At 41.0% G+C, this 24,974-nt stretch overlaps 1 protein-coding gene across 2 annotated transcripts in view; it reads left to right on the top strand.

Moving 5' to 3' along the window:
- The first annotated feature begins 6,014 nt into the window (after positions 1 to 6,014).
- Positions 6,015 to 24,974, top strand: part of ADAMTS12 (ADAM metallopeptidase with thrombospondin type 1 motif 12) — a 373,547-nt gene continuing 354,587 nt past the window's right edge. For both annotated transcript variants that reach the window (XM_024755783.1, XM_024755782.1), the window contains exon 1: positions 6,015 to 6,141. In XM_024755783.1, the coding sequence (XP_024611551.1) occupies positions 6,015 to 6,141 (127 nt within the window). The remainder of the gene's footprint in view (positions 6,142 to 24,974) is intronic.

The following is a 24,974-nucleotide window of genomic DNA, read 5'->3' as shown; positions in this document are numbered from 1 at the left end:
CCTGATACATTCCATCCCTAATTTCTTCCTCTCTTTGGGAACAATGAGCACACTATTCTTTAACTCAGGCTTAATCTTTAAGGCAGAGTGATAGAAAAGGACTGGTGCTCATGTGGTTCAGAACCAACATAGGACCAGTCTGACAATGGTAACAGCCACAGCTGTCAGCATGGGTGCTCAGAGACTACCATACGTGGGCACTTAATTGACTACTAACCTCTCATTATTAGACTTCTCTAATTCCCAGTTCTATAGCATCTCCACCAAGTGTTAAATTATTTTAAAGAATGAGAACAGATTGTTACATTTGATGTTTTTTATTTAGAAGCAATCTCAAACTTACAGAAAAGTTGGAAGAGAAGTTAAAAAAAAAGCAGAAAACATTTTGTGTTCTAAATTATTTAAGTTGTCAACTAGATGTCTCATCACCTTCAAATATTGATACTTTAAGGTATATACCTCTAACAAACAAGGACATTCTTCTACAAAACCACCACAATCAGGAAATTAAGTGAAACAGTACTACCATCCAATCCTCTGTCCCCTTTCAAGTTTCACTAATTGATCCAACAATGTCTTTTGTAACAAAAGGATCCTATTCAGACTCATGTCTTGCATTTAGTTGTCATATCTCTTTGGTCTCCTTCAATCGAGAAGAGTTTTTCAGTTTTCTTTTGATTTTCATGGCCTTTTGAAGGTAAAAAGCCAGCTATTTTGTAGAATGTCCCTCAATTTTGGTTTGTCTGATGTTTCCGTGTTGTTAGATTCAGGCTATATATCTCTGGCAGAGGTTTCGCACAAGTGATGTTCTCACTGAAGCCTATCAGGGAGTGTGCAGTTTTGATTTCCCACCTCACCGATTCTGTTTACTTTGTTAACTCGATTAAGGTGATACCTGCTAGGCTTCTGCACTCTACTCTTTTGAGTACTTTATAATGAATAAATATTTGGGAGGAGGTACTTTACAATTATATAAAGATTCTGTCCATCATCGACCTTTCTATTCATTTATCTATTTGTATCAGTATGGATTCATGGTTCTTATTTTATGTCTAATAATTTATTACTATTGTGTATTTTTGCTTAAACTTTCCCAGATTTGGCTAGTGGGTGTTCTTTCATGCTAGCTCCTCTCTCCTTTTGATGTGCTCTCATCTTTCTTTGAGTCTTTCTTTGTTGTTGTTGGCTTTTGGTGTTTTTTTTTGTCTTTTTGTTTTTTGAGCAATAAAATGATCCAGGCTCATCTTCTGTTTTCTCTAAGCCATTTCTTTAAGGAGTCCTAGTTCCTTTAGAGGAGAATGGTATTTAGAATCCGAGATCTGAGTGTCAGACGTGTTCATTGCTTTTGGGGTGTTGTTGCTCCAACATACTCAAACGGACAGGCCTAGGGAATATATGTAGGCATACACACATATACGTAACACATGCACATTTATATCTTTATTTCTGTATACATCGATACATACATCAACAGCTATGGGTTCCAACTATGGATTCAGTTACAATACAACATCACAGAGTTCATTCTACTTTTTTCTTTTCTCAGACTGGTACTTCTCTTCACTGGCAGTGAGAAACTTGACTCCCATTATCCTTGCTGTGTTAACTTATTTAATCAATCCCCCTGTATGTAACCAACATCCAGTCACTGCCTCAGTTGCCACCATCACCCCACACCTCCTTACCCTGCCAGTATTTCAACACCCTGCTGGGACATCCCCTCTTAGGGGGGTGTCCTTCTCACTCTGCTCTGGCTCTGATACAATGGGTTGGGCAGCTATCCTACACGGATGTCCTTTTTACACTGCTGAGGCTCTGACCCCTTTCCACAAGCCCTATCCCCCCCTCACCCCACCTGGGCTCCCTCTGGCAGACCACCCATGTGGATCTCCTTCCACCAACCCTAGTAAACCCTTGTTACATTTCATTTTGATTAGGCTTCAGTTGACCCCAAACTGATGTTACTTACAATTTGCTGCAACATTTTGATCCAAGTGCTACACATTATTTTTCTGAGATGCACTGTTTTCTTTCAGCCAATAGTATGTTTTAATAATCAGGCATCCATAGCCTTCTCGGCCATGGCTTTCAAAGGGGCATTGGCAGGACATTGTTTCTTTAATCAAATGGATTAATTATAATATCTGAGGAATTGTCCAATGGCATTCACTTAATACAAAGCCAAGTAGTTTTACAAAATCTGCAATGAGTAGATTCTAGGGTCTTCAAATTGAGCCAGGAAGACAAACTCCCTGGGTGTTGGGAATGTACAGAGTGGGCAGTGCTTATTATTGATCCAATTATACGTTGAATACAAGTGGGTGGAAGAATAAAAGTGAACTGACAGTCCTGAGGGTTACAGATACCATCTCCATCTTCTTTCAAGGACTGCAGAGAGGTTTAAAAGAAAATAGTACTTGTAACAACAATATTAAAATGTATGATTTTTGAAGGTAATGTTTTTTGACTTCCAAGCACAGTTGAGGTCTAACTATGCTCAAAAACCTCAGAGGAAGACTCTTCTCCCTTCCATCCTCTGACTTGGCTTACGAAAAGAGCTTTGTAAACTATAGAGTGTGATACTATGATTGCCGTTATGAGGTGGTGGTTGTGGTATTTGGGTAGGATTAACAGATGTTAATTCTCTTTTTGTGGCATATTCATTTGTGATACTTGGGGCCAAGTCAGGCTTGGTTTTCTTGGCTGATGTCAGTTTTTTGTCTTTCCAGTGTTAATGACAGCTTTGAAAAATGCCTTGAGCTAATTTTCCTTGAATTTCAGCCATCCCTTGTTCTTCTACAGGTTTTTAAGGAAAGTATGAATTTTTTATGCCTTATTTGCTTATGTAACAGAGGAAACTCTTTGTGAAGCATTTTAGATATTTTGTCTGTTTGTTTTTTTACATGGAAAACACTTTACCATAAGAACTAAACCACTACCTGAGACACTATGATAATGTCTATATGTTGGTATTAGTCCCTTCACTCTCTGTGGATGAAGACATTACAAGTAAGTGAGACAGATCTATATTTGATTCTGCCTGGTGTCTTGGCTAAGTCTTTTCATTTCTCTGACCTTCACTGCTTCATCCTAGCTTTCTACTTCACAGTGATGTGATCCTAGGCAGTTATTAACCTTTCAGTGTCTGTTTTCTCATCTGCAATGCAAAGATAATAATATTACCTGCCTAATTAATAGGTTTTTGTGAAGATTAAATAAAGTAATGCAGATACAGGGCAATGCCCAGTAAATAGTCAGCATGTAGTAAATGTTTGCTGTTCCTACCTCTTATTTAACAGTTGGATTTTACATGTGTTTGTAGTTTTTCTTCAATGGTAGCATATTTGCATCAGCCATGGGATATTTTGGAGACTATGCACTGCTTCACAGCTGTGCTTTCTATAGAGGACATATCAGGAAAGGCAGTTGGCTTTTTTATTGCTACCAACTTTGGTCACCAAAAGGATTTGTTTCCTTTTCCCACTGAGCAGAGGAAAAGTTGAGCAGGATTAATTCTTCCCTCTACCCTGAGGTAACACCAGCCTTTGGAGGAATTTTATAAATTCTGGAGAGAGTAAGAGGAACTCAGTCTTGGAATAATAGCAGGATGCATATATGTGCTGAGCCATGTTGAAAACTTGCTGAAATTGGAGACGTGAATTGATAGTTGCACCAGTAGGTGCAATTATGTGAGTCGCTTCCACAGTACTTGGAAAAAAAAAAAAAAGCAGAGAAAAGACCCTGAAAAAGAATATATATATATATGTATAACTGAATCACTCTGCTGTACACTTGAAACAAACACAACATTGTAAATCAGCTAGACTTCAATTTAAAAAAAAAAAATGGGGCTTCCCTGGTGGCGCAGTGGTTGCGAGTCCTCCTGCTGATGCAGGGGACACGGGCTCGTGCCCTGGTCCGGGAAGATCCCACATGCCGCGGAGCGGCTGGGCCCGTGAGCCATGGCCACTGAGCCTGCGCGTCCGGAGCCTGTGCTCCGCAAAGGGAGAGGCCGCAACAGTGAGAGGCCCGCGTACAGCGAAAAAAAAAAAAAGAAAAAAGAAGAAGAAACAGAAGGAGGAAGAAGAGGAGGAGGAGAAGGGCAAGGGGGAGGGGAAGAGGAGAAGAGGGAAAGAAACAAAGAGTTCTAGCCCAAAGTGGTTCTTCAGTGCCTTTGCAACTGCCCTGCTGTTGGGTCTTCATGACATTTCACTGGACATGCCTGTCTTCTCTGTATCCCCTTTGGACTCAAGCTATGCTCTTCTTGCCTAGTATTTATGTAACAGGACAAGAGGCTCAGAGCAGTTCTATGACTGGCCTATGACAGCACAATATAACCTGTAATGTATGGCAAAGCGGGTAAGGTTGCAGATGGAATTAAGGCTGCTAATCAGCAACTATAAGATAAAAAGATTAAGCTGGATAATCTGGGTGGAGCCAACATAATCACAAGGGTCCTTATAAATGGAAAAGGGAAGAAAAAGGGATAGTGTCAGGATGATGTGACTTAAGAGACCCAACTGGCCCTTACTGGTGTTGAAAATGGCGGCAAGGAAAGAAAAGGGCCTCCAGAAAGGAATGCAGCTGGACTAATGCCTTGATTTAGCCTAGGGAGACCCATCTCAGACTTCTGACCACCAGAACTGGAAGATACTAAATTTGTGTTGTTTTGAGTCACCAAACTTTTGGGAATTTGTAATGGCAATAACAGGAGTCTTATACCTACCCCTTGAAATGTCGTGGTGTGTATGTATCCAGTCTGAAGTCCTTCAGACTGCCCGCCCCAGGCTTGTGAGTACCACCTTGTACTTGGATCACTGTTTGACTTGGCTGCACTGGCCATGGGCAAGGTTGGATGAGTTGGTACCCTACCCCCCTCCTCTCACTGAGCACATATGGATGGCTGGAAGCCATGGAGAATCAATATGGGGCCAAATTCCTTCTGAATGGAGTAAGGAGGCCTGTTTCAGCCCAGAGGTGAAAACCTTGGCTGGATTATCCCAGGAAGTTCTCAGGATGCCTCACAAGCACCCTAGCTGGCAGCATTAGCTCGTTGAGGTAAAGCTTGAGCCCCTGAATGGTTTCCCCTTCCGAGGACAGCCTGTGCAGGCGAACTGCAGAAATACCTTGACACCTTCTTGGGCTGACTAACTTCCTCTGCTCTCCGGGTTTCCTTTTGGGTGAGTGGAGGTAGGCTTAGGAAATTAGAAAAGCACTAGAGAGACCTGCAGACTCAGAGTGGCTCATGGTCCTGTGGTCCTATGCATAGCCTCATGGTACAGATGAAGGGACTTGTCCAGGGTTGAACTAGCATTTGAACAGACCATTTCCCTTTGTGTGACTTGGCAAAGAGAAAAATTGCTTGTTACTTTTTCAAATGAAAGCCCTAGCCGGGCCTGGAAGAGAGTCGCAGAGACCGGCTGAGGAGCCTTGGTAGAGCAATGGTGGGAAAAGTTCGGGAACCGGGAAAGGCCGGAAAGGGGGCAGCACTGAGCTGAGGAGGGTCAGGGAGTGGGGTCCTCTCTGCCCCATCCCTGCGCCCTGTATGAGGGGCTGGCCTGGGGGGGCCTCTCACTCGGAGTCCCGCCCTGGGTGACTCTCCCCGGGGCTCCCCTATTTGGCCGGCTTGGCCGGGCTCTGGGCGGGGCCGGCGGAGCGCGGGGGTGGGAGTCCCGGAGGAAGATGCGCGGAGCTGTCTGCGAGGAGGCCTGGCGTCCAAGGCAGAGGGGTGGGGATCGGGGGTGGGCTGCGCCCTCCCGCTCTGACCCATTCCGCACCCCACGGAAAGCAGACGCTGTCAGCTGAATCACTCCACTTTCGGGAGGAGGGAGGGGACGGAAAGGTAACTAGCCCCTTTCTGCTTAAAAGAGCAAAGGGAGATCGTGGGCAGCCTTGTAGCTTCCCCCTCCCCACTCCTGGACCATGCACCCCTGCATCTTCTTGCTCGGCCACAGGCGAGGACTTGATTTCTTGAGCTAAAACTTGTTGACTTTTCTCTCCGCAACAACTGAACCATGCCATGTGCACAGAGGAGCTGGCTTGCAAAGCTCTCCGTGGTGGCTCAGCTCCTAAACTTGGGGGCCCTTTGCTATGGGAGACAACCTCAGCCGGGCCCTGTGCTCTTCCCGGACAGGAGGCAAGGTTAGTGGCTTTTCTTTATTTCCTTTGAAAACCGCAGGGGTAAGACGCGAGCAAAGTTGGTTGCTCTCTTTTCCCTTCCCCCACTCGGCTGAGCTCCGCAAAGACGTTTGGCTGGTTGCGAGGAAATCTGGGCTGGGAGCATCTTGCATTTCAGTGCTTAAGGTGTAGATTCCTTACTTTTTACCGAAAGGCGAGGATCCACATCTCTTTTACACTGAGGATGCTGCAGTGAAGACTCTGGAGGTAGCTCGGAACCACCCCCAACTGTCTCTTTTGTCTCTTCTGAATGCTGCACTGTTTCAGTCCCTACTTTTCAGATGCTGAAAACGGAAAATGATGTTTTTTTAAAAAGTTCCAACTGTCCACTGGCAGTCATTGCCATGTTTTTAGTTAGTTTGAAACTTCTGGTGAGGTAAGGGGAAATGTGATTCCACCCCCCCCACCCCCCCACCCTCCTCTGAGTGAGCTTGGCTGTGTTTTCCTGGAAAGATTTAGGGCTGTGTTGTAAAAATAACAGACCTTTTAGAGAAAATTTCCTACCATAGGGGCACACCTTTCCCGGTGCTGTCTTGCTGGTCACAGCTGGCTGCTTCTCTTTCAGAATTTCATGGAACTCTACAATGCTATAGAAAGCATTGGAGGAGTTGTGATGGAAAATTTATTATTATTATTGTTTGTTGTTATTATTATATATTTTTAAAACCTAACACCCTGAGCAGGATGGTATTGTTGCCTCTGTTTTTTTTTTTTTTTTTTTTTGGTATTGGACTTGCAAGGGTCAGACACACTTTCCTGTTTGGTGGGGAGTTCGTTGGACTTCTGAGGGGAAACAGTCATGGCAGCAGCAATGACCTGCATGGCTGGAGTGTGTCCCATGTGCCAGGACTGCTAAGGCACTCTGGTGTGTCAGCCTCTTGACCACTGACAACAGCTGCCTGGGGTGCAGGGACCACTGTTACCATCCCTGCTTTACACCCATAGAAACTGAAGCTTGGGGAGTTTACGGGCTTAGCTATGGTGGAGTGAGGTTTTAAACCCAGGTAGCCACACTCCAGAGGTTGGCTTCTTACAATCAAGCAGCATTGTCCTAGAACAATAATAGGGACAACACACACACACACACACACACACACACACACACACACACACACAGCACGGGGTTAACATCCATTAAGTCCTGTGTCTGCTGACAGTGCTCAAGTCTCGGGAAGCTTCCATAGCCTCCTGACCCCCTTTAATGCCCAAGACCACTTGGGTGGCAAACATCACCAGCCTGACCTTGTTGAGGGTTTCTGCCTACGTTGCAAAGTTCAAATACTGCTGGAGACCTCATTTGTTGCTCACTTCCAGAGCCATCAGAAGCAGGTCCCTTTGCTTTCCTGGGAAGCCAGAACGAGCAAACCCTGGGGTGAGATGTCAGTCAGCCAGCACTCGCTTGTGTAAACGGTCCAGATACGATCTCCCACCCCCAAGTTTAAAATAGCGTTTGTTGTTCTTTGAAAAACAGCCCTTTTGTGAAAAGTCTCTCTTTTGCTGGCAGCACAAACAAAGCCTGCAAGCACTTCCCAGGGCATTTGGAGATGATTTGGTTCAAAGACATGCATTCTCCTGGGTTGGTTTTCAGCTCTGCTTGTTCCACATCTTTGTAAGCAAATTCAGCTTAGTGTGGGACAGACTCCACTGGGACTTGCTTTCTCCTCTCTAAAAAAGTGAGAGATGGTTGTCTTTCCCGGTCACCTTTAGGGTTATGGGCTGAGAAGAGTTGATACCGAAAAATAGCTGTACAGTACTCTGAGCTTATTAGTGATGCACAGATATATAGATTTAAAAAATAATTTCCAAAAAAATTTTCAGATTTTAATTAAAGACCTAAAATGTAAGACCTGAAACCATTGAAATCCTAGAAGAGAACATAGGCAGAACACTCTTTGACATAAGACGTAGAAATATTTTTTTGGAACTGTCTCCTAAGGCAAAAGAAACAAAAGCAGAAGTAAATAAATGGGACCTGACTAAACTTAAAAGCTTTTGCACAGCAAAGGAAACCATCAACAAAATGAAAAGACAACCAATTGAATGGAAGAAAATATTTGCAAATGATATAACCAATAAGGGGTTAAGATAAAAATATATATATATATATACACACATATATATATGTATAAAACTCAATATCAAAAAAACCAAACAACCCAATCAAAAAATGGGCAAAAGACCTGAATATACATTTTTCCAAAGAAGGTATAGAGATGGGCAACAGGCACATGAAAAGATGCTCAACATCAATAATCATCAGAGAAATGCAAATCAAAACCACGATGAGATATCACCTCACACCTTTCAGAATGCCTATCATCAAAAAGTCAACAAGTAATAAATGTTGGTGAGGATGTGGAGAAGATGGAACCTTTGTGCACTGTTGGTGGGAATGTAAATTTGTACAGCTACGATGGAAAACAGTATGGAGGTTCTTCAAAAAGCTAAAAATAGAACTACCATGTGATCCAGGAATTCCACTGCTGGGAAAATATTGGAAGAAAATGAAAACACTAATTCAAAAAGATACATGCACACCAGTGTTCATAGCAGCACTATTTACAACAGCCAAGGTATGGAAGCAATCTAAGTGTCCATCAATAGGTGAATGGATAAAGATGTGGTATATATATACAATGGAATACTACTCAGCCATAAAAAAGAATGAAATTCTGCCATTTGCAACAATGTGGATGGACCTAGAGGGTATTATGCTTAGTGAAATAAGTCAGAGAAAGACAGATATTATATGATATCACTTGTATGTGGGATCTAAAAAATAAAACGAATGAATGTAACAAAACAGAAATAGACTCACAAATATAGAGAATGGAGTAGTGGTTACCAGTGGGGGAGAGAGGGGTAGGTTTAAGATAGAGGTAGCGGGTTAAGAGATACAAATTACTATGTATAAAATAAATAAGCTACAAGAGTATATTGTACAGCACAGGGAAGTATAGCCATTATTTTGTAATAACTTCAAATAAATAAAATTAAACTAGAAAAAAATTCAGATTTTTAAAAGTCTTTTCATCAAAATATTTGTTCTCAGTCAACTCACCAGTGGATTTACAAGTAATCCCCATTTGGTTCAAAAGAGAAATTTCTGAGCAGATTTCCATGTAGAACTAAGAGAGAGAGAGGGAGAGAAGTGAGAGAATGAGAATAAGAATGAGGGCAAGCTAGTTAGAGAAGGAAATTCTTCTTTTTTAATTTAATTTTATTGAAGTATAGTTGATTTACAATGTTGTGTTAATTTCTGCTGTACAGCAAGGTGACTCAGTTATACATATGTATACATTCTTTTTCATGTTCTTTTCCATTATGGTTTATGGCAGGATATTGAATACAGTTCTCTGTGCTATACAGTAGGACCTTGTTGTTTATCCATTCTCTATATAATAGTTTGCATCTGCTAATCCCAAACTCCCAATCCATCCCTCCCCCAACCCTTTGGCAACAAGTCTATGCTCTATGGCTGTGAGTCTGTTTCTGTTTTGTAGATAAGTTCATTTGTGTCATATTTTAGATTCCACATATAAGTGATATCATATGGTACTTGTCTTTGTCTTTCTGACTTACTTCATTTAGTGTGATAATCTCTAGGTCTATCCATATTGCTGCAAATGGCATTATTCCGTTCTTTTTGATGGCTAAGTAATATTCCATTGTATATATGTAACACATCTTCTTTATCCATTCAACTGTCGATGGACATTTAGGTGTTTCCATGTCTTGGCTATTGTGAATAGTGCTGCTATGAATATAGGGGTGCATGTATCTTTTCAAATTAGAGTTTCATCTGGATATATGCCCAGGAATGGCATTGCTGGATCATATGGCAACTCTATTTTTAGTTTTTTGAGGAAATTCCATACTGTTTTCCATAGTGGCTGCACCAATTTACATTCCCACCAACAGTGTAGGAGCGTTCCCTTTTTCTCCACACCCTCTCCAGGATTTGTTATTTGTAGACTTTTTAATGATGGCCATTCTGTCCAGCGTGAGGTTGTACCTCACTGTAGTTTTGATTTGCATTGAGAAGGAGATCCTTAAGGCTTCCAGGGAATAGGATGACCAGAGCTTTGCCTCCACATGACCTGCTTGCTGCTTCATAGTTAAGCAATCTCCCTAGAATTCCATTTCCACTCTGACAGCATTTTTGAATTGCACCCAAATTCTGAACATTCAAACTTTCAAATTACTTCAGATGTCATGTCTGCCATCCTCCTTAATTTTGCAGATGAGGAATGAGAGGCCCAGCTGGTCCATCAGTCAACATGCATTTACTGAGCACCTATTCACTGCCGTTCCAGCAGCGGCATCAAGGGAGTCACACAGGGTCCTGCAGTAGGAGGCCGACTCAGAACCTCCATGAATATTAAGGTTCCTTCTAGTTCTAAGGGGCAGGCAGAGTCTGGATTTTAGATCTAGGAAGGACCATGGAAATAAATCCAATCCTTTCTGGGACTAGAAACAGGTAGATTGGGCAATCTCTGCCCACTATTCTTTCCACATTGCTCAGTGGTGACATACACAATTGTGTGATGACCTCCACAAGGCTCCCAATGAAGTATCAGAACAATAGGCAGTATTAATCTTGCACACAACACATGGCCTCTCTTCTATAGCTGACGATATCCCCTCAGGTTCGTTTTGCCCTGTACTGTTTACAAGTCACTGGTCACTTCCATGACCTCTTTTGCTGCTGACAACTCCATGAAGTTGAGAGGACCGGCACTTCATCCCATGTTAGAGACATGCTCCAGGTTGCACGGACTTGGGCAGAACCGAGGGAGCGCTGCAGTGCATTTCAAGACCAATGTCATAATCATGTATTTATGCCATTTGCAAAAAATAACTTCTGCAAGGAGGAAATCATTTCAGATCTTAATGTAAGAAGAGCCTTCACGGGGCTTCCCTGGTGTGCAGTAGTTAAGAATACGCCTGCCAACGCAGGGGACACAGGTTCGAGCTCTGGTCAGGGAAGATCCCACATGCCACAGAGCAACTGTGCACCACAACTACTGAGCCTGTGCTCTAGAGCCCGCAAGCCACAACTACTGAGCCCATGAGCCACAACTACTGAGCCTGTGAGCCACAATGGCCCCAGCCCTGTTGACACCCTACCTTGATGTCTGGCTCTCAGTGGTTGCCCCTTGAGAAGTAGTGAGAGCAAAGGTTAGGAAGTTGGGCTCTGGGGTCAGATTGCCACAGCAGGAATCCTCACTCCTCTTTATTGTCTTTTAACAGAGGTGGGGATGAAGGCTAAGACAAGGACACTTGTTAACCATATTCCAGATAATTGTGAGGATGACCAAGACCAAATTGGTATACTCTAAATGCCATCTTTGACCATAGAAATGGTAAAAATTAGGAGTTATTATTATTTCCTGACATCTTATTTCTCCATCCCTGTCATATCCCCTCTGAACTCTGCTTTCTATTGGCCAGGACGATAGCTAGCTCATATTCCAAACTAAACACCTACTGAGAGAAAGCCAAGATGAGTGCAAGCCTCTCCCCATCGCCTGGAGCTTACATGTATTTAAGGCCACAGAGATCCCTAGTAGCCAAGTTTCTATCTTCATCTATATATATTTTTAGCTGCGCCTCGCGGCTTGCAGGAATCTTAGTTCCCCGACCAGGGACTGAACCCTCGACAGTGAGAGTGCAGAGTCCTAACCCCTGGACTGCCAGGGAACTCCCCCAATTTTCTATCTTTAATACCAAGAGTAAGTAGCTAGTGTTTAGACAGTGAGTGTTATCTGTCAAGCAGTGTTGCAAATCTATTACATATATTACTGCATTGAATCCTCACAACCACCCTAGGGGGGAATACTATTATTGTTATGTCCATTGTATAGATGAGGCAGGCGCAGCTGGGCTACCCACCGAAGCTACACTCTGTAAGTGGCCTCCTGTTTCCATCCACACCTATTGGCAGATGTGGCTTAGCCACTTCCTTTGCAGTAAAATCACGAGGTGAAACTGGTCTTACCTCCCATTACTTCGCCTGATAAAGAGGCAGTTATTTTCTCCATTTATTGCTGAGTGACTTGAGGCCTCTTAAAGAAGTCATACAGTTCTTTTACTGTCGGATCATCATCCCCAGGGGCAGTGCTATTACCTCTCCTCTGCTATCCCCGCTGCCAAGTACAACTGCTTATGTACACAAAATGCAGTGGCCAAGAACATGATTTTGAAATAGGAAGCACAAGATTTTAATCCAAGTAACATTGCATGTTGGCTTTGTGACCTCTCTTACATTCTGTTTCTTTTTCTATGAAATGGGGATAGTAACTGAATCTGTGTCACAGAGTCGTTGTGTGTATTAAATGAGGAGTATTGTAGCAAGTGTTCATTAAATGGTTCCTATAATTATTATATGATCATACAACCAGCTTATGCTGGCTCTCTTAAAAGCACATTAGATCAAAAGCAACTGGGTCGGGACTTCCCCGGTGGTCTAGTGGTAAAGAATCCACCTTCCAACGCAGGAGATGTGGGTTCGATTCCTGGTCAGGGAACTAAGATCCCACATGCTGCAGGGCAACTAAGCCCACGTGCCACCACTACCACCCCGCACCGCTCAACAAGAGAGCCCACGTGCCGCAAACTACAGAGCCCATGCACTCTGGAGCCCGCGTGCCACAACTGGAGAGAGAAAAAAAAAACCCACACATCACAACTAGAGAGAAGCCCGCGCACTGCAACAAAAGATCCCGCGTGCCATAACTAAGACCCGATTCAGCCAAAAAATAAAAAAAAATAAATAAATAAAAGCAACTGGGTCAAAAGCTGTATATGTATTTCCTCTTTTATTCTTTGGGCAATAGGTGCTGGGGTTTAGGCAAGTTAGTCTTTCATTTTATATTTAAATCATGTTTAATTCTTTGAGATGTATCTTCAGAGACAGGTCCTATAAGGCAGCGGTCTCCAACCTTTTCGGCACCAGGGACCGGTTTCGTGGAAGACGATTTTTCCATGCATGGGTTGGGGGATGTTTGTTCAAGCTGTAATGCGAGTGATGGGGGGAATGGTTCAGGAGGTAATGTAATGCGAGCAATGGGGGATGATGGGGAGAGGCAAATGAAGCTTCACTCGCTGGCCCCCCTGCTCACCTCCTGCTGTGCAGCCCGGACCCTAACAGGCCGCGGACCAGCACCGGTCTGCGGCCCGGGGGTTGGGGACCCCTACTATAAGGGACATAAGAGCTTCTCTTGAGAGGAGTCAACATCAGGACAGGACCACGTACAGGGAGTACCATTGCAGGATAATGGCTGTATTCAGTTGAATAAGACTTTTTCTGCCTCCTACTGCTCCCCACTTCTCCAACCCTGGAAGAGCCAGAGACATCACTGTGAGTCATAGAAGAAAAGAGAAACATGAGAGAAATACTAGAGAAGCTGACTACATCCAACCTCAGCCAACCTGCCCATTCCCCCCTGAGGTCTGAACTCTGAAGGACAGTGAAGCTCTGATACTAACGAGGTCCAGATATTCCTTGGGGAGCCGGCAGTACAGAGGCCTGAGTCAATTTGACTCCTGGTGTGTGGTACATTCGCACTATTAATTTGTGTAAAACACCTTTCTTGTTTTGTTTACTTACGCATTTGGGTCCCCATTCTCCACTCCCATTCCTCTGCATAGAAAACCATTTTAATGGGTTCCATATGTATTATTTTGTTCAAGTATGTTCTGGCAAACTCTGTGTTATTGTTTTTGCATGTATTTTCCATGAATGTCAATGGCTCTGTATTAACTTGTTTTGTTTCTTATTTTTTATTGAGCATTGTTTTTAAGGTTTGTTCATATTGCTTTGTGCTCTGTTGCTCTTAGTTGTTGCAGTCAGAAACAAGGGTCTGGACTTTTAATAGTCTCTTAAAAATTGAAACTATTGGTTAGTACCTAAGAGTGAAAACTGTGCTCTGTCTCATATTTCCCTCTTTCTTTCTTTTATTGAAGTATAATTGACCTACAACACTCTGTTAGTTCCAGGTACACAACATAGTAATTTAATATTTCTATACATTTCAAAATGATTACTGACTGGTAAGTCTAGTTACCACCTGTCACCATACAAAAATACGGCAATATTATTATTACTATTTTAGATTTTAGCAAAAGAATTTATTTTATTTTTTAAAAATTTAATTAATTAATTAATTTATTTTTGGCTGTGTTGGGTCTTCGTTACCGCACACGGGCTTTCTCTAGTTGTGACGAGCGGGGGCTACTCTGTGTTGCAGTGCGCGGGCTTCTCACTGTGGTGGCTTCTCTTGTTGTGGAGCACGGGCTCTAGGCATGCAGGCCTCAGTAGTTGTGGCTTGCAGGCTCAGTAGTTGTGGCTCACGGGCTCTAGAGCGCAGGCTCAGTAGTTGTGGCGCATGGACTTAGTTGCTCCACGGCATGTGGGATCTTCCCAGACCAGGGCTTGAACCCATGTCCCCTGCATTGGCAGGTGGATTCTTAACCACTGTGCCACCAGGGGAGCTCAGAAGAAGAATTTATTAAAGGGATCCTGGATTGCTCAAAGAAATGCCAGGAGAGCTGAGAGCCAAGTGTGGATGCTTTGCAGGAGGAACAAAGGTCAGAATATGGCTGCCTCTGCGGCCACTGCCTCTGCCGTGTCCTAGACACTTCAGCTTTTGATGCTCATCCACTGGGGTTGGATGCTGGGTGCTGCTTGCAAGCCCTAGCTCCTCCTTCATCTCGGGGCCGCTACCATAATCCCTGCTTCTTAGTATCACTGCTTCTGGATTCAAAGTCAAGGCAGTGCCTCTGATGAATGAAGCGTGAGTGTACGGGTTGCTCCAGAGCCGCTAGACTGGTGAGGGACATGCTTCTTGCATCTTCTCTCCTGGGAGGTGGGCTCTGTTCCCAAGACCCATGATGAGGAACTCCCCAAATGTGGTAAAGACGTTCAGATGCAAGGCAGCCATAGGAACAACCAATGGTCATCTTTACATCTACTGTATGAATGATGCAGCTAGACCTGGTGGAGGATACAGACGTGAATCACACCTAGAACCTGCCTTCAGAGGCCTTATAGACTTGGAATTCTCTTCCTTTCAACGTGTACATTTATTTGGCACCATAGTTTGCAAAGCCCTCTCACTGTCATTGTTTCATTAGCTCCTCCCAACAGCCATGTAAGGTAGACAGAACTGATATTATCTCTATTTTATACTTGAAGAAGCTAAGAAGTTACGTGATGAACCCAAGGTCCCACTGCTGGTGAGTGGCAGAGCGGGAACTTGGCCTGTCCTCTGATTCCAGGCCCAATGTCAACCAGATGTAAGACGTGATCACAAATATTTTGTTTCATTGATTCCTAGGCATGCGGTTTTCCCCCACATTTTTTTTTTAATGTTAACAAAACAAGCCTTTATTTTTAACTTTTCATCACAGAAATTTTCAAATGTGCACTAAAGAAAATAATATAATAAACTCCCATTACCCAACACTTCAATAATTACAAATTATGGCTACTTTTGTTTCATCTATAATCCCCCCTCACTCCCACCTCCGCCCCCAGTATTTTATTTTATTTATTTATTTATTTATTTTTTAAAACTTATTTATTTTTGGCTGTGTTGGGTCTTTGTTGCTGTGCGTGGGCTTTCTCTAGTTGTGGTGAGCAGGGGCTGCTCTTTGTTGCGGTGCGCGAGCTTCTCATTGCGGTGGCTTCTCTTGTTGCGGAGCACGGGCTCTAGGCACGTGGGCTTCAGTAGTTGTGGCACATGGGCTCAGTAGTTGTGGTTCGTGGGCTCTAGAGCGCAGGCTCGGTAGTTGTGGTGCATGGGCTTAGTTGCTCCGTGGCATGTGGGATCTTCCCGGACCAGGGCTTGAACCCGTGTCCCCTGCATTGGCAGGCGGATTCTTAACCGCTGCGCCACCAGGGAAGCCCCACCCCCAGCATTTTAGAGCAAATAGGCTTCCTTAAAAGATAGGACTTTTAAACTTAGTGATTGCACGCTTCACATGTCTGTTTCTCTTTTATCACCTCACCAAGACACTAGATAGAGTATGGCGCCACTTTATGCAAATTTTTTTAAATTGAGGTATAATTGATATATGACATTCCACTCAGGTGTACAATATAATGATTCAATATTTGTATACAGTGAAAATTATCACCACAATGTTTAGTTAACATTTGTCACCATAAAATGTTAAAGATTGTTTTTCTTATAATGAGAACAACATTTAAATTTGCACTAGAGTATTATTGACTATAGTAACCATAGTGTACATTACATCCCTATGACATACTTATTTTATAATGAGAAGTTTATAGCTCTAGATCCCCTTCACCCATTTTGCCCAACCCCACAAGTCTCCTCCCATCTGGCAACCACCGATCTGTTTGGTAGATCTATGAATTCAGTTTTATGTCTATTTTTTCAGTTGTTGTGTCTTTTAGATTCCACATATAAGTGAAATCATACAGTATTTGCCTTTACCTGTCTGGCTTATTTCACTGAGCATAATATCCTCAAGGTCCATTAGTGTCTCAAATGGCAAGATTATATTCTTTTTTAATGCTGAGTAGTATTTTTCTGTGTATGTGTGTGTGTGTGTGTATATATATATATATGCCATATCTTTCTTATCCATTTATCTACTGATTGACACAGTTGTTTTTTTTTTCATATCTTGGCTATTGTAAATAACGCCACAATGAACATAAGGTGCGTATATCTTTTTGATTAGAGTTTTTGTTTTTTTTCAGATAAATAACCAGAAATGCTGGATCATATGGTATTTCTACTTTTAATTTTTTGTTTTCCCAAAAAATTTGGATAAATTTTACTTATTTTTTTCTGCCTAATTGTTCTAGCTAGGAACTCCAAAATACGTCAAATGAAAGTCCTATGAGTGAGCAGTCTTTTCTTGTTCCTGATCTTAGAAGAAAAACTTTCAGCTTTTTACCATTGAGTATGTCATATATGGCCTAGGTTATACTGAGGTATGTTTAGTCTACGCCCACTCTGTTGAGAGTTTTTATCACAAACAGATGTTGAATTTTGTCAGATGTTTTTTCTGCATCTATTAATACAAGCATGTGATTTTTGTCTTTTATTTTGTTAGTGTGCTGTATCATGTTGATGGATTTGAAGATGTTGACCATGCTTGCATTGCTGGAATAAATCCCCTTTGATCATGGTGTATGATCCTTTTAATGTATTGTTAAATTCAGCTTGTTAATATTTTGTTTTGGATTTTTGCATTTATGTTCATCTGTGTTATTGGTGTGTGTATGAATGTGTGTGGTCTCTTGGTCTAGGATTGGTATTAGGGTAATGCCGGATTTGTAAAATGAGTTTGAGAGCATTCCCTCTTCTTCAGTTTTATAAAATAGTTTGAGAAGTGTAATTATTAATTCTTTAAATGTTCGGTAGAACTCACCTGGACTTTTTTTTTTTTTTTGTGGGAGTTTTATTTTTTTCTGACTCAACCTCCTTCCAAATAATCAATCAGTATTTTAAAAAATTTCTTCATGATTCAGTCTTAGAAGATTGTGTATTTCTAGGAATGTATCCACTTCTTCCAGGTTATGCAATTTGTTGTTGTTAAATTGTTTATAATAGTCTTATGTTACTTTGTATTTCCTTGATATCAGTTGTAATTTCCCCTCTTTCTTTTCTAATTTTATTTATTTGAGCTATGACTCTTCTCTTAGCAAGTCTAGCAAAATGGTTGTCATTTTTGTCTTTTCAAAGAACTAGCTCTTAGTTTCATTGTTCTTTGTATTGTCTTTTTAGTCTTTATTTCATTTATCTCCTCTCTGATCTTTATTACTTTATTTCTACTACTAACTTTGGGCTTCATTTGTTCTTCTTTCTCTAGTTTCTTTAGGTGCAAAGTTAGATAATTTATTTGAGATTTTTTCTTGTTTCTTGAGGTAGGACTGTATTACTAGAAATTTCCTTCTTAGAATGGTGTTTGCTGCATCCCATAGATTTTTGGTTTATTGTATTCCCATTTTTATTTGTCTCAAGGTATTTTAAATTTTCTCTTTATTTATTTGTTTATTTATTTATTTATTCATTGTTTCTATCCATTCAGCCATTCTATATCTTTTTTTTTTTAGAACCTTTTTTGGAATATAATTGCTTTACAATGGTGTCAGTTTCTGCTTTATAACAAAGTGAATGATCTGTATGTATACATATATCCCCATATCTCCTCCCTCTTGCAACTCCCTCCCAACCTCCCTATCCCACCCCGCTAGGTGGTCACAAAGCACTGAGCTGATCTCCATGTGCTGTGCAGCTGCTTCCCACTAGCTATCTATTTTACATCTGGTAGTATGTATATGTATATGCCACTCTCTCACTTTGTCCCAGCTTACCATTCCCCCTCCCTGTGTCCTCAAGTCCATTCTCTACGTCTGCATCTTTATTGCTGTCCTGCTCCTAGGTTCTTCAAAACCTTTTTTTTTTTTGTTTTCCATATATATGTATTAGCATACGGTATTTGTTTTTCTCTTTCTGACTTACTTCACTCTGTATGACAGACACTAGGTCCATCCATCTCACTACAAAAAACTCAATTTCATTTCTTTTTTATGGCTGAGTAATATTCCATCGCATATATGTGCCACATCTTTATCCATTCATCTGTCAATGGACACTTTGGTTGCATTCATGTCCTGGCTATTGCAAAGAGAGCTGAAATGAACATTGTGGTACGTGACTCTTTTTGAATTATGGTTTTCTCAGGGTATATGCCCAGTAGTGGGATTGCTGGGTCATATGCTAGTTCTATTTTTAGTTTCTTAAGGAACCTCCATACTGTTCTCCATAGTGGCTGTATCAATTTACATTCCCACCAACAGTGCAAGAGGGTTCCCTTTTCTCCACACCCTCTCCAGCACTTACTGTTTGTAGATTTTTTGATGATGGCCATTTTGACCAGTGTGAGGTGATACCTCATTGTAGTTTTGATTTGCATTTCTCTAATGATTAGTGATGTTGAGCATCCTTTCATGTGTTTCTTGGCAATCCGTATATCTTCTTTGGAGAAATGTCTATTTATGTCTTCTGCCCATTTTTGGATTGCATTGTTTTTTTCCTTCATATTGAGCTGCATGGGCTGCCTGTAAATTTTGGAGATTAATCCTTTGTCAGTTGCTTCATTGGCAAATAGTTTTCTCCCATTCTGAGGGTTGTCTTTTCATCTTGTTTATGGTTTCCTTTGCTGTACAAAAACTTTTAAGTTTCATTAGGTCCCATTTGTTTATTTTTGTTTTTATTTCCATTTCTCTAGGAGGTGGGTCAAAAAAGATCTTGCTGTGATTTATGTTAGAGAGTGTTCTGCCTATGTTTTCCTCTAAGAGTTTTATAGTCTCTGGCCTTACATTTAGGTCTTTAATCCATTTTGAGTTTACTTTTGTGTATGGTGTTAGGGAGTGTTCTAATTTCATTCTTTTACATGTAGCTGTTCAGTTTTCCGAGCACCACTTATTGAAGAGGCTGTCTTTTCTCCATTGTATATTCTTGCCTCCATTATCAAAGATAAGGTGACCGCATGTGTGTGGGTTTATCTCTGGGCTTTCTATCCTGTTCCATTGATCTATATTTCTGTTTTTGTGGCAATATCATACTGTTTTGATCACTGTAGATTTGTAGTATAGTCTGAGTCTGGGAGCCTGATTCCTCTAACTCCGTTTTTCTTTCTCAAAGTTGCCTTGGCTATTTGGGACCCTCTGTGTTTCCATAAAAATTGTGAAATTTTTTGTTCTACTTCTGTGAAAAATGCCATTGGTAGCTTGATAGTGATTGCATTGAATTCATAGATTGCTTTGGGTAGTATAGTCATTTTCACAATGTTGATTCTTCCAATCCAAGAACATGGTATATCTCTCCATCTGTTTTTATCATCTTTAATTTCTTACATCAGTGTCTTATAGTTTTCTGCATACAGGTCTTTTGTCTCCTTACATAGGTTTATTCCTAGGTATTTTATTCTTTTTGTTGAAGTGGTAAATGGGAGTGTTTCCTTAATTTCTCTTTCAGATTTTTCATCGTTAGTGTATAGGAATGAAAGAGATTTCTGTGCATTAGTTTTGTATCCTGCTACTTTGCCAAATTCATTGATTAGATCTAGTAGTTTTCTGGTAGCATCTTTAGGATTCTTTACATATAGTATCATGTCATCTGCAAACAGTGACAGCTTTACTTCTTCTTTTCTGATTTGGATTCCTTTCATTTCTTTTTCTTCTCTGATTGCTATGGCTAAAACCTCCAAAACTATGTTGAATAATAGTGGTGAGAGTGGGCAACCTTGTCTTGTTCCTGATCTTAGAGGAAATGGTTTCATTTTTTCACCATTGAGAATGATGTTGGCTATGGGTTTGTCATATATGGCCTTTGTTATGTTGAGGTAAGTTCCCTCTATGCCTACTTTCTAGAGGGTTTTTAGCATAAATGGGTGTTGAATTTGGTCAAAAGGTTTTTCTGCATCTATTGAGAAGATCATATGGTTTTTATCCTTCAATTTGTTAATATGATGTATCATGTTGATTGATTTGTGTATACTGAAGCATCCTTGCCTTCCTGGGATAAATCCAACTTGATCATGGTGTATGATCCTTTTGATGTGCTGTTGAATTCTGTTTGTTAGTATTTTGTTGAGGATTTTGCATCTATGTTCATCAGTGATATTGACCTGTAGTTTTCTTTTTTTGTGACATCTTTGTCTGGTTTGGGTATCAGGGTGATGGTGGTCTCATAGAATGAGATTGGGAGTGTTCCTCCCTCTGCTGTAATTTGGAAGAGTTTGAGAAGGATTGGTGTTAGCTCTTCTCTAAATGTTTGATAGAATTTGCCTGTGAAGCTATCTGTCCTGGGCTTTTGTTTGTTGGAAGATTTTAATCACAGTCTCAATTTCAGTGTTTTTGTGGTTGGTCTGTTTATATTTGCTATTTGTTCCTTGTTCAGTCTTGGAAGGTTGTACTTTTCTAAGAATTTGTCCATTTCTTCCAGGTTGTCCATTTTATTGGCATATAGTTGCTTGTAGTAATCTCTCATGATCCTTTTTATTTCTTCAGTGTCCATTATTACTTCTCCTTTTTCATTTCTACTTCTATTAAATTGAGTCTTCTCTGTTTTTTTCTTGATGAGTCTGGCTAATCGTTTATCAATTTTCTTTATCTTCTTAAAGAACCAGCTTTTAGTTTTATTGATCTTTGCTATTGTTTCCTTCATTTCTTTTTCATTTATTTCTGATCTGCTCTTTATGATTTCTTTCCTTCTGCTAACTTTGGGGGGTTTTTGTTCTTTTTTCTCTAATTGCTTTAGGTGTAAGGTTAAGTTGTTTATTTGAACTGTTTCTTGCTTCTTGAAGTAGGATTGTATTGCTATAAACTTCCCTCTTAGAACTGCTTTTGCTGCATCGCATAGGTTTTGTGTCATTGTGTTTTCATTGTCATTCATTTCTAGGTATTTTTTGATTTCCTCTTTGATTTCTTCAGTGATTTCTTGGTTATTAAGTAGCATATTGTTTAGCCTCCGTGTGTTTGTATTTTTTATAGATTTTTTTCCTGTAATTGATATCTAGTCTTATAGCGTTGTGGTCAGAAAAGATACTTGAGACGATTTCAATTTTCTTAAATTTACCAAGGCTTGATTTGTGACCCAAGGTATGATCTATCCTGGAGAATGCTGCATGAGCACTTGACAAGAAAGTGTATTCTCTTGTTTTTGGATGGAATGTTCTATACATATCAATTAAGTCCATCTTGTTTCATATATCATTTAGAGCTTGTGTATCCTTATTTATTTTCATTTTGGATGATCTGTCCATTGCTGAAAGTGGGGTGTTAGAGTCCCCAACTATTCTTGTGTTACTGTCTATTTCCCTTTTTATGGCTCTTAGCATTTGCCTTATATGTTGAGGTGCTCCTTTTGTGGGTGCATAAATATTTCCAATTGTCATATCTTCTTCTTGGATTGATCCCGTGATCATTATGTAGTGTCCTTCTTTGTCTCTTGCAATAGTCTTTCTTTTAAAGTCTATTTTGTCTGATAGGAGACTTGCTAGTCCAGCTTTCTTTTGACTTGCATTTGCATGGCATAACTTTTTTCCATCCCCTCACTTTCAGTCTGTATGTGTCCCTAAGTCTGAAGTGGGTCTCTTGCAGACAGCATATATATGGGTCTTGTTTTTGTATCCATTCAGCCAGTCTATGTCTTTTGGTTGGAGCATTTAATCCATTTACATTTAAGGTAGTTATCAGTATGTATGTTCCTATTACCATTTTCTTAATTGTTTTGGATTTGTTATTGTAGGTCTTTTCCTTCTCTTGTGTTTCCTGCCTAGAGAGGTTCCTTTAGCTTTTGTTGTTAAGCTGGTTTGGTGGTGCTGAATTCTCACTTTTGCTTGTCTGTAAAGATTTTACTTTCTCTGTCATATCTGAATGAGATCCTTTCTGGGTAGAGTAATCTTGGTTGTAGTTTTTCCCTTTCACTACTTTAAATATGTCCTTTCACTCCCTTCTGGCTTGCAGAGTTTCTGGTGAAACATAAGCTGTTAACCTTATGGGGATTCTGTTGTATGGTATTTGTTGTTTTTCCCTTGCTGCTTTTAATATTTTTTCTTTGTATTTAATTTTTGATAGTTTAATTAATATGTGTCCTGGCATGCTTCTCCTTGGATTTATCCTGTATGGGATTCTCTGCACTTTCTGGACTTGGTTGAGTATTTCCTTTCCCATATTAAGGAAGTTTTCAACTATAATCTCTTCAGATATTTTCTCAGTCCCTTTCTTTTTCTCTTCGTCTTCTGGGACCCCTATAATTCGAATATTGTTGTGTTTAATGTTGTCCCAGAGGTCTCTGAGACTGTCCTCAATTCTTTTCATTCTTTTTTCTTTAATCTGCTCTGCGGTAGTTATTTCCACTCTTTTATCTTCCAGGTCACTTATCCGTTCTTCTGCCTCAGTTATTCTGCTATTGATTCCTTCTAGAGAATTTTTAATTTCATTTGTTGTGTTCTTCATCATTGTTTGTTTGCTCTTTAGTTTTCTAGGTCCTTGTTAAACGTTTCTTGTGTTTTCTCCATTCTGTTTCCCAGATTTTGGATCATCTTTACTACCATTACTCTGAAGTCCTTTTCAGGTAGACTACCTATTTCCTCTTCATTTGTTTGTTCTGGTGGCTTTTTACCTTGTTCCTTCATCTGCTGCATATTTCTCTGTTTTCTCATTTTGCTTAACTTACTGTGTTTGGGGTCTCCTTTTCACAGGCTGCAGGTTCATAGCTCCCGTTGTTTTTGGTGTCTGCCGCAGGGGGTAAGGTTGGTTCAGTGGGTTGCATAGGCTTCCTGTTGGAGGGGACTGGTGGCTGTGCTCTGGTGGATGAGGCTGGATATTGTCTTTCTTGCAGGACCACATTCGGTGGTGTTTTGGGGTGTCTGTGACCTTATTATGATTTTAGGCAGCCTTTCTGCTAATGGGTGGTGTTGTGTTCCTGTCTTGCTAGTTGTTTGTCATGTCTAGCTAGGGTGTCCAGCACTGTAGCTTGCTGGTTGTTGAGTGGAGGTGGATCTTAGCATTGAGATAGACATGTCTGGGAGAGCTTTTTCTGTTTGATGTTACATGGATCCAGGAGGTCTCTGGTTGACCAATGTCTGCAACTCAGCTCTCCCACATCAGGGGCACAGGCTTGACACTCGGCTGGAACACCAACACTTTGTCAGCCATACGGCTCAGAAAAAAAGTGAGAAGAAAATAAAGAAAGAAAAAAATAAAATGAAATAATTATAATAAAAATTTTTTAATTATTAAAAATTAAAAAAATATTTTTAAAGTAATAAACAGAAAAAAGTAAAGAATGAACAGAACACCAAACCAAAAAAAAAACAAATCCACCATAGATAATAAGCAATAGAAACTATATTTAAAAAAACAAAAGGACAGACAGAACCCTAGGACAAATGGTAAAAGCAAAGCTATACAGACAAAATCACACCAAGAAACTTACACATACACAGTCAGAAAAAGAGAAAAAGGGGAAAAATTATATATCTATACTAAAAAAGAAAAAAGGAAGAGAGCAACCTAATCAATAAACAAACCTACCAATGATAATAAGCTCTAAATACTAAACTAAGTGAAACATAAATCCAGAAACAAATTTGATGCAGAAAGCAAACGCCAAGTCTACAGTTGCTCCCAAAGTCCACCTCCTCAATTTTGGGATGTTTCATTGTCTATTCAGGTATTCCACAGATGCCGCGTGCATCAAGTTGACTGTGGAGATTACCTGAGGGCATCTGTTCTTCTACCAGACAGGATGGGGTTAACGAAGCAGCTGATTAGGGGGCTCTGGCTCACTCAGGCCCGGGGGAGGGAAGGGTACAGATGTGGGGTGAGCCTGTGGCAGCAGAGACTAGCATGACATTGCAACAGCCTGAAGTGTGCCATGTGTTCTCCCTGGGAGGTTTTCCCTGCATCACGGGACCCTGGCAGTGGCGGGCTGCACAGGCTCCCAGGAGGGGAGGTGCGGACAGTGACCTATGCTTGCACACAGGCTTCTTGGTGGCTTCAGCAGCAGCCTTAGCGTTTCATGCCTGTCTCTGGGGTCTGCGCTGATAGCCACAGATCGCACCAGCCTCTGGAGCTTGTTTAGGCGGTGCTCTGAATCCCCTCTCCTCGCGCACCCTAAAACAATGGTCTGTTGCCTCTTCAGCAGCTCCAGACTTTTTCCCGGACTTCCTCCCAGCTAGCCGTGGCGCACTAGCCCCTTCAGGCTGTGTTCACACAGCCAACCCCAGTCCTCTCTCTG

This window comes from Neophocaena asiaeorientalis, unplaced genomic scaffold (genome assembly GCF_003031525.2).
Source record: "Neophocaena asiaeorientalis asiaeorientalis breed wild unplaced genomic scaffold, Neophocaena_asiaeorientalis_V1.1 scaffold93, whole genome shotgun sequence".
Taxonomy (NCBI): Eukaryota; Metazoa; Chordata; class Mammalia; order Artiodactyla; family Phocoenidae; genus Neophocaena; species Neophocaena asiaeorientalis.
Note: the sequence above shows the minus strand (reverse complement) of the source record. Positions and strands in the feature narration are given on the sequence as shown.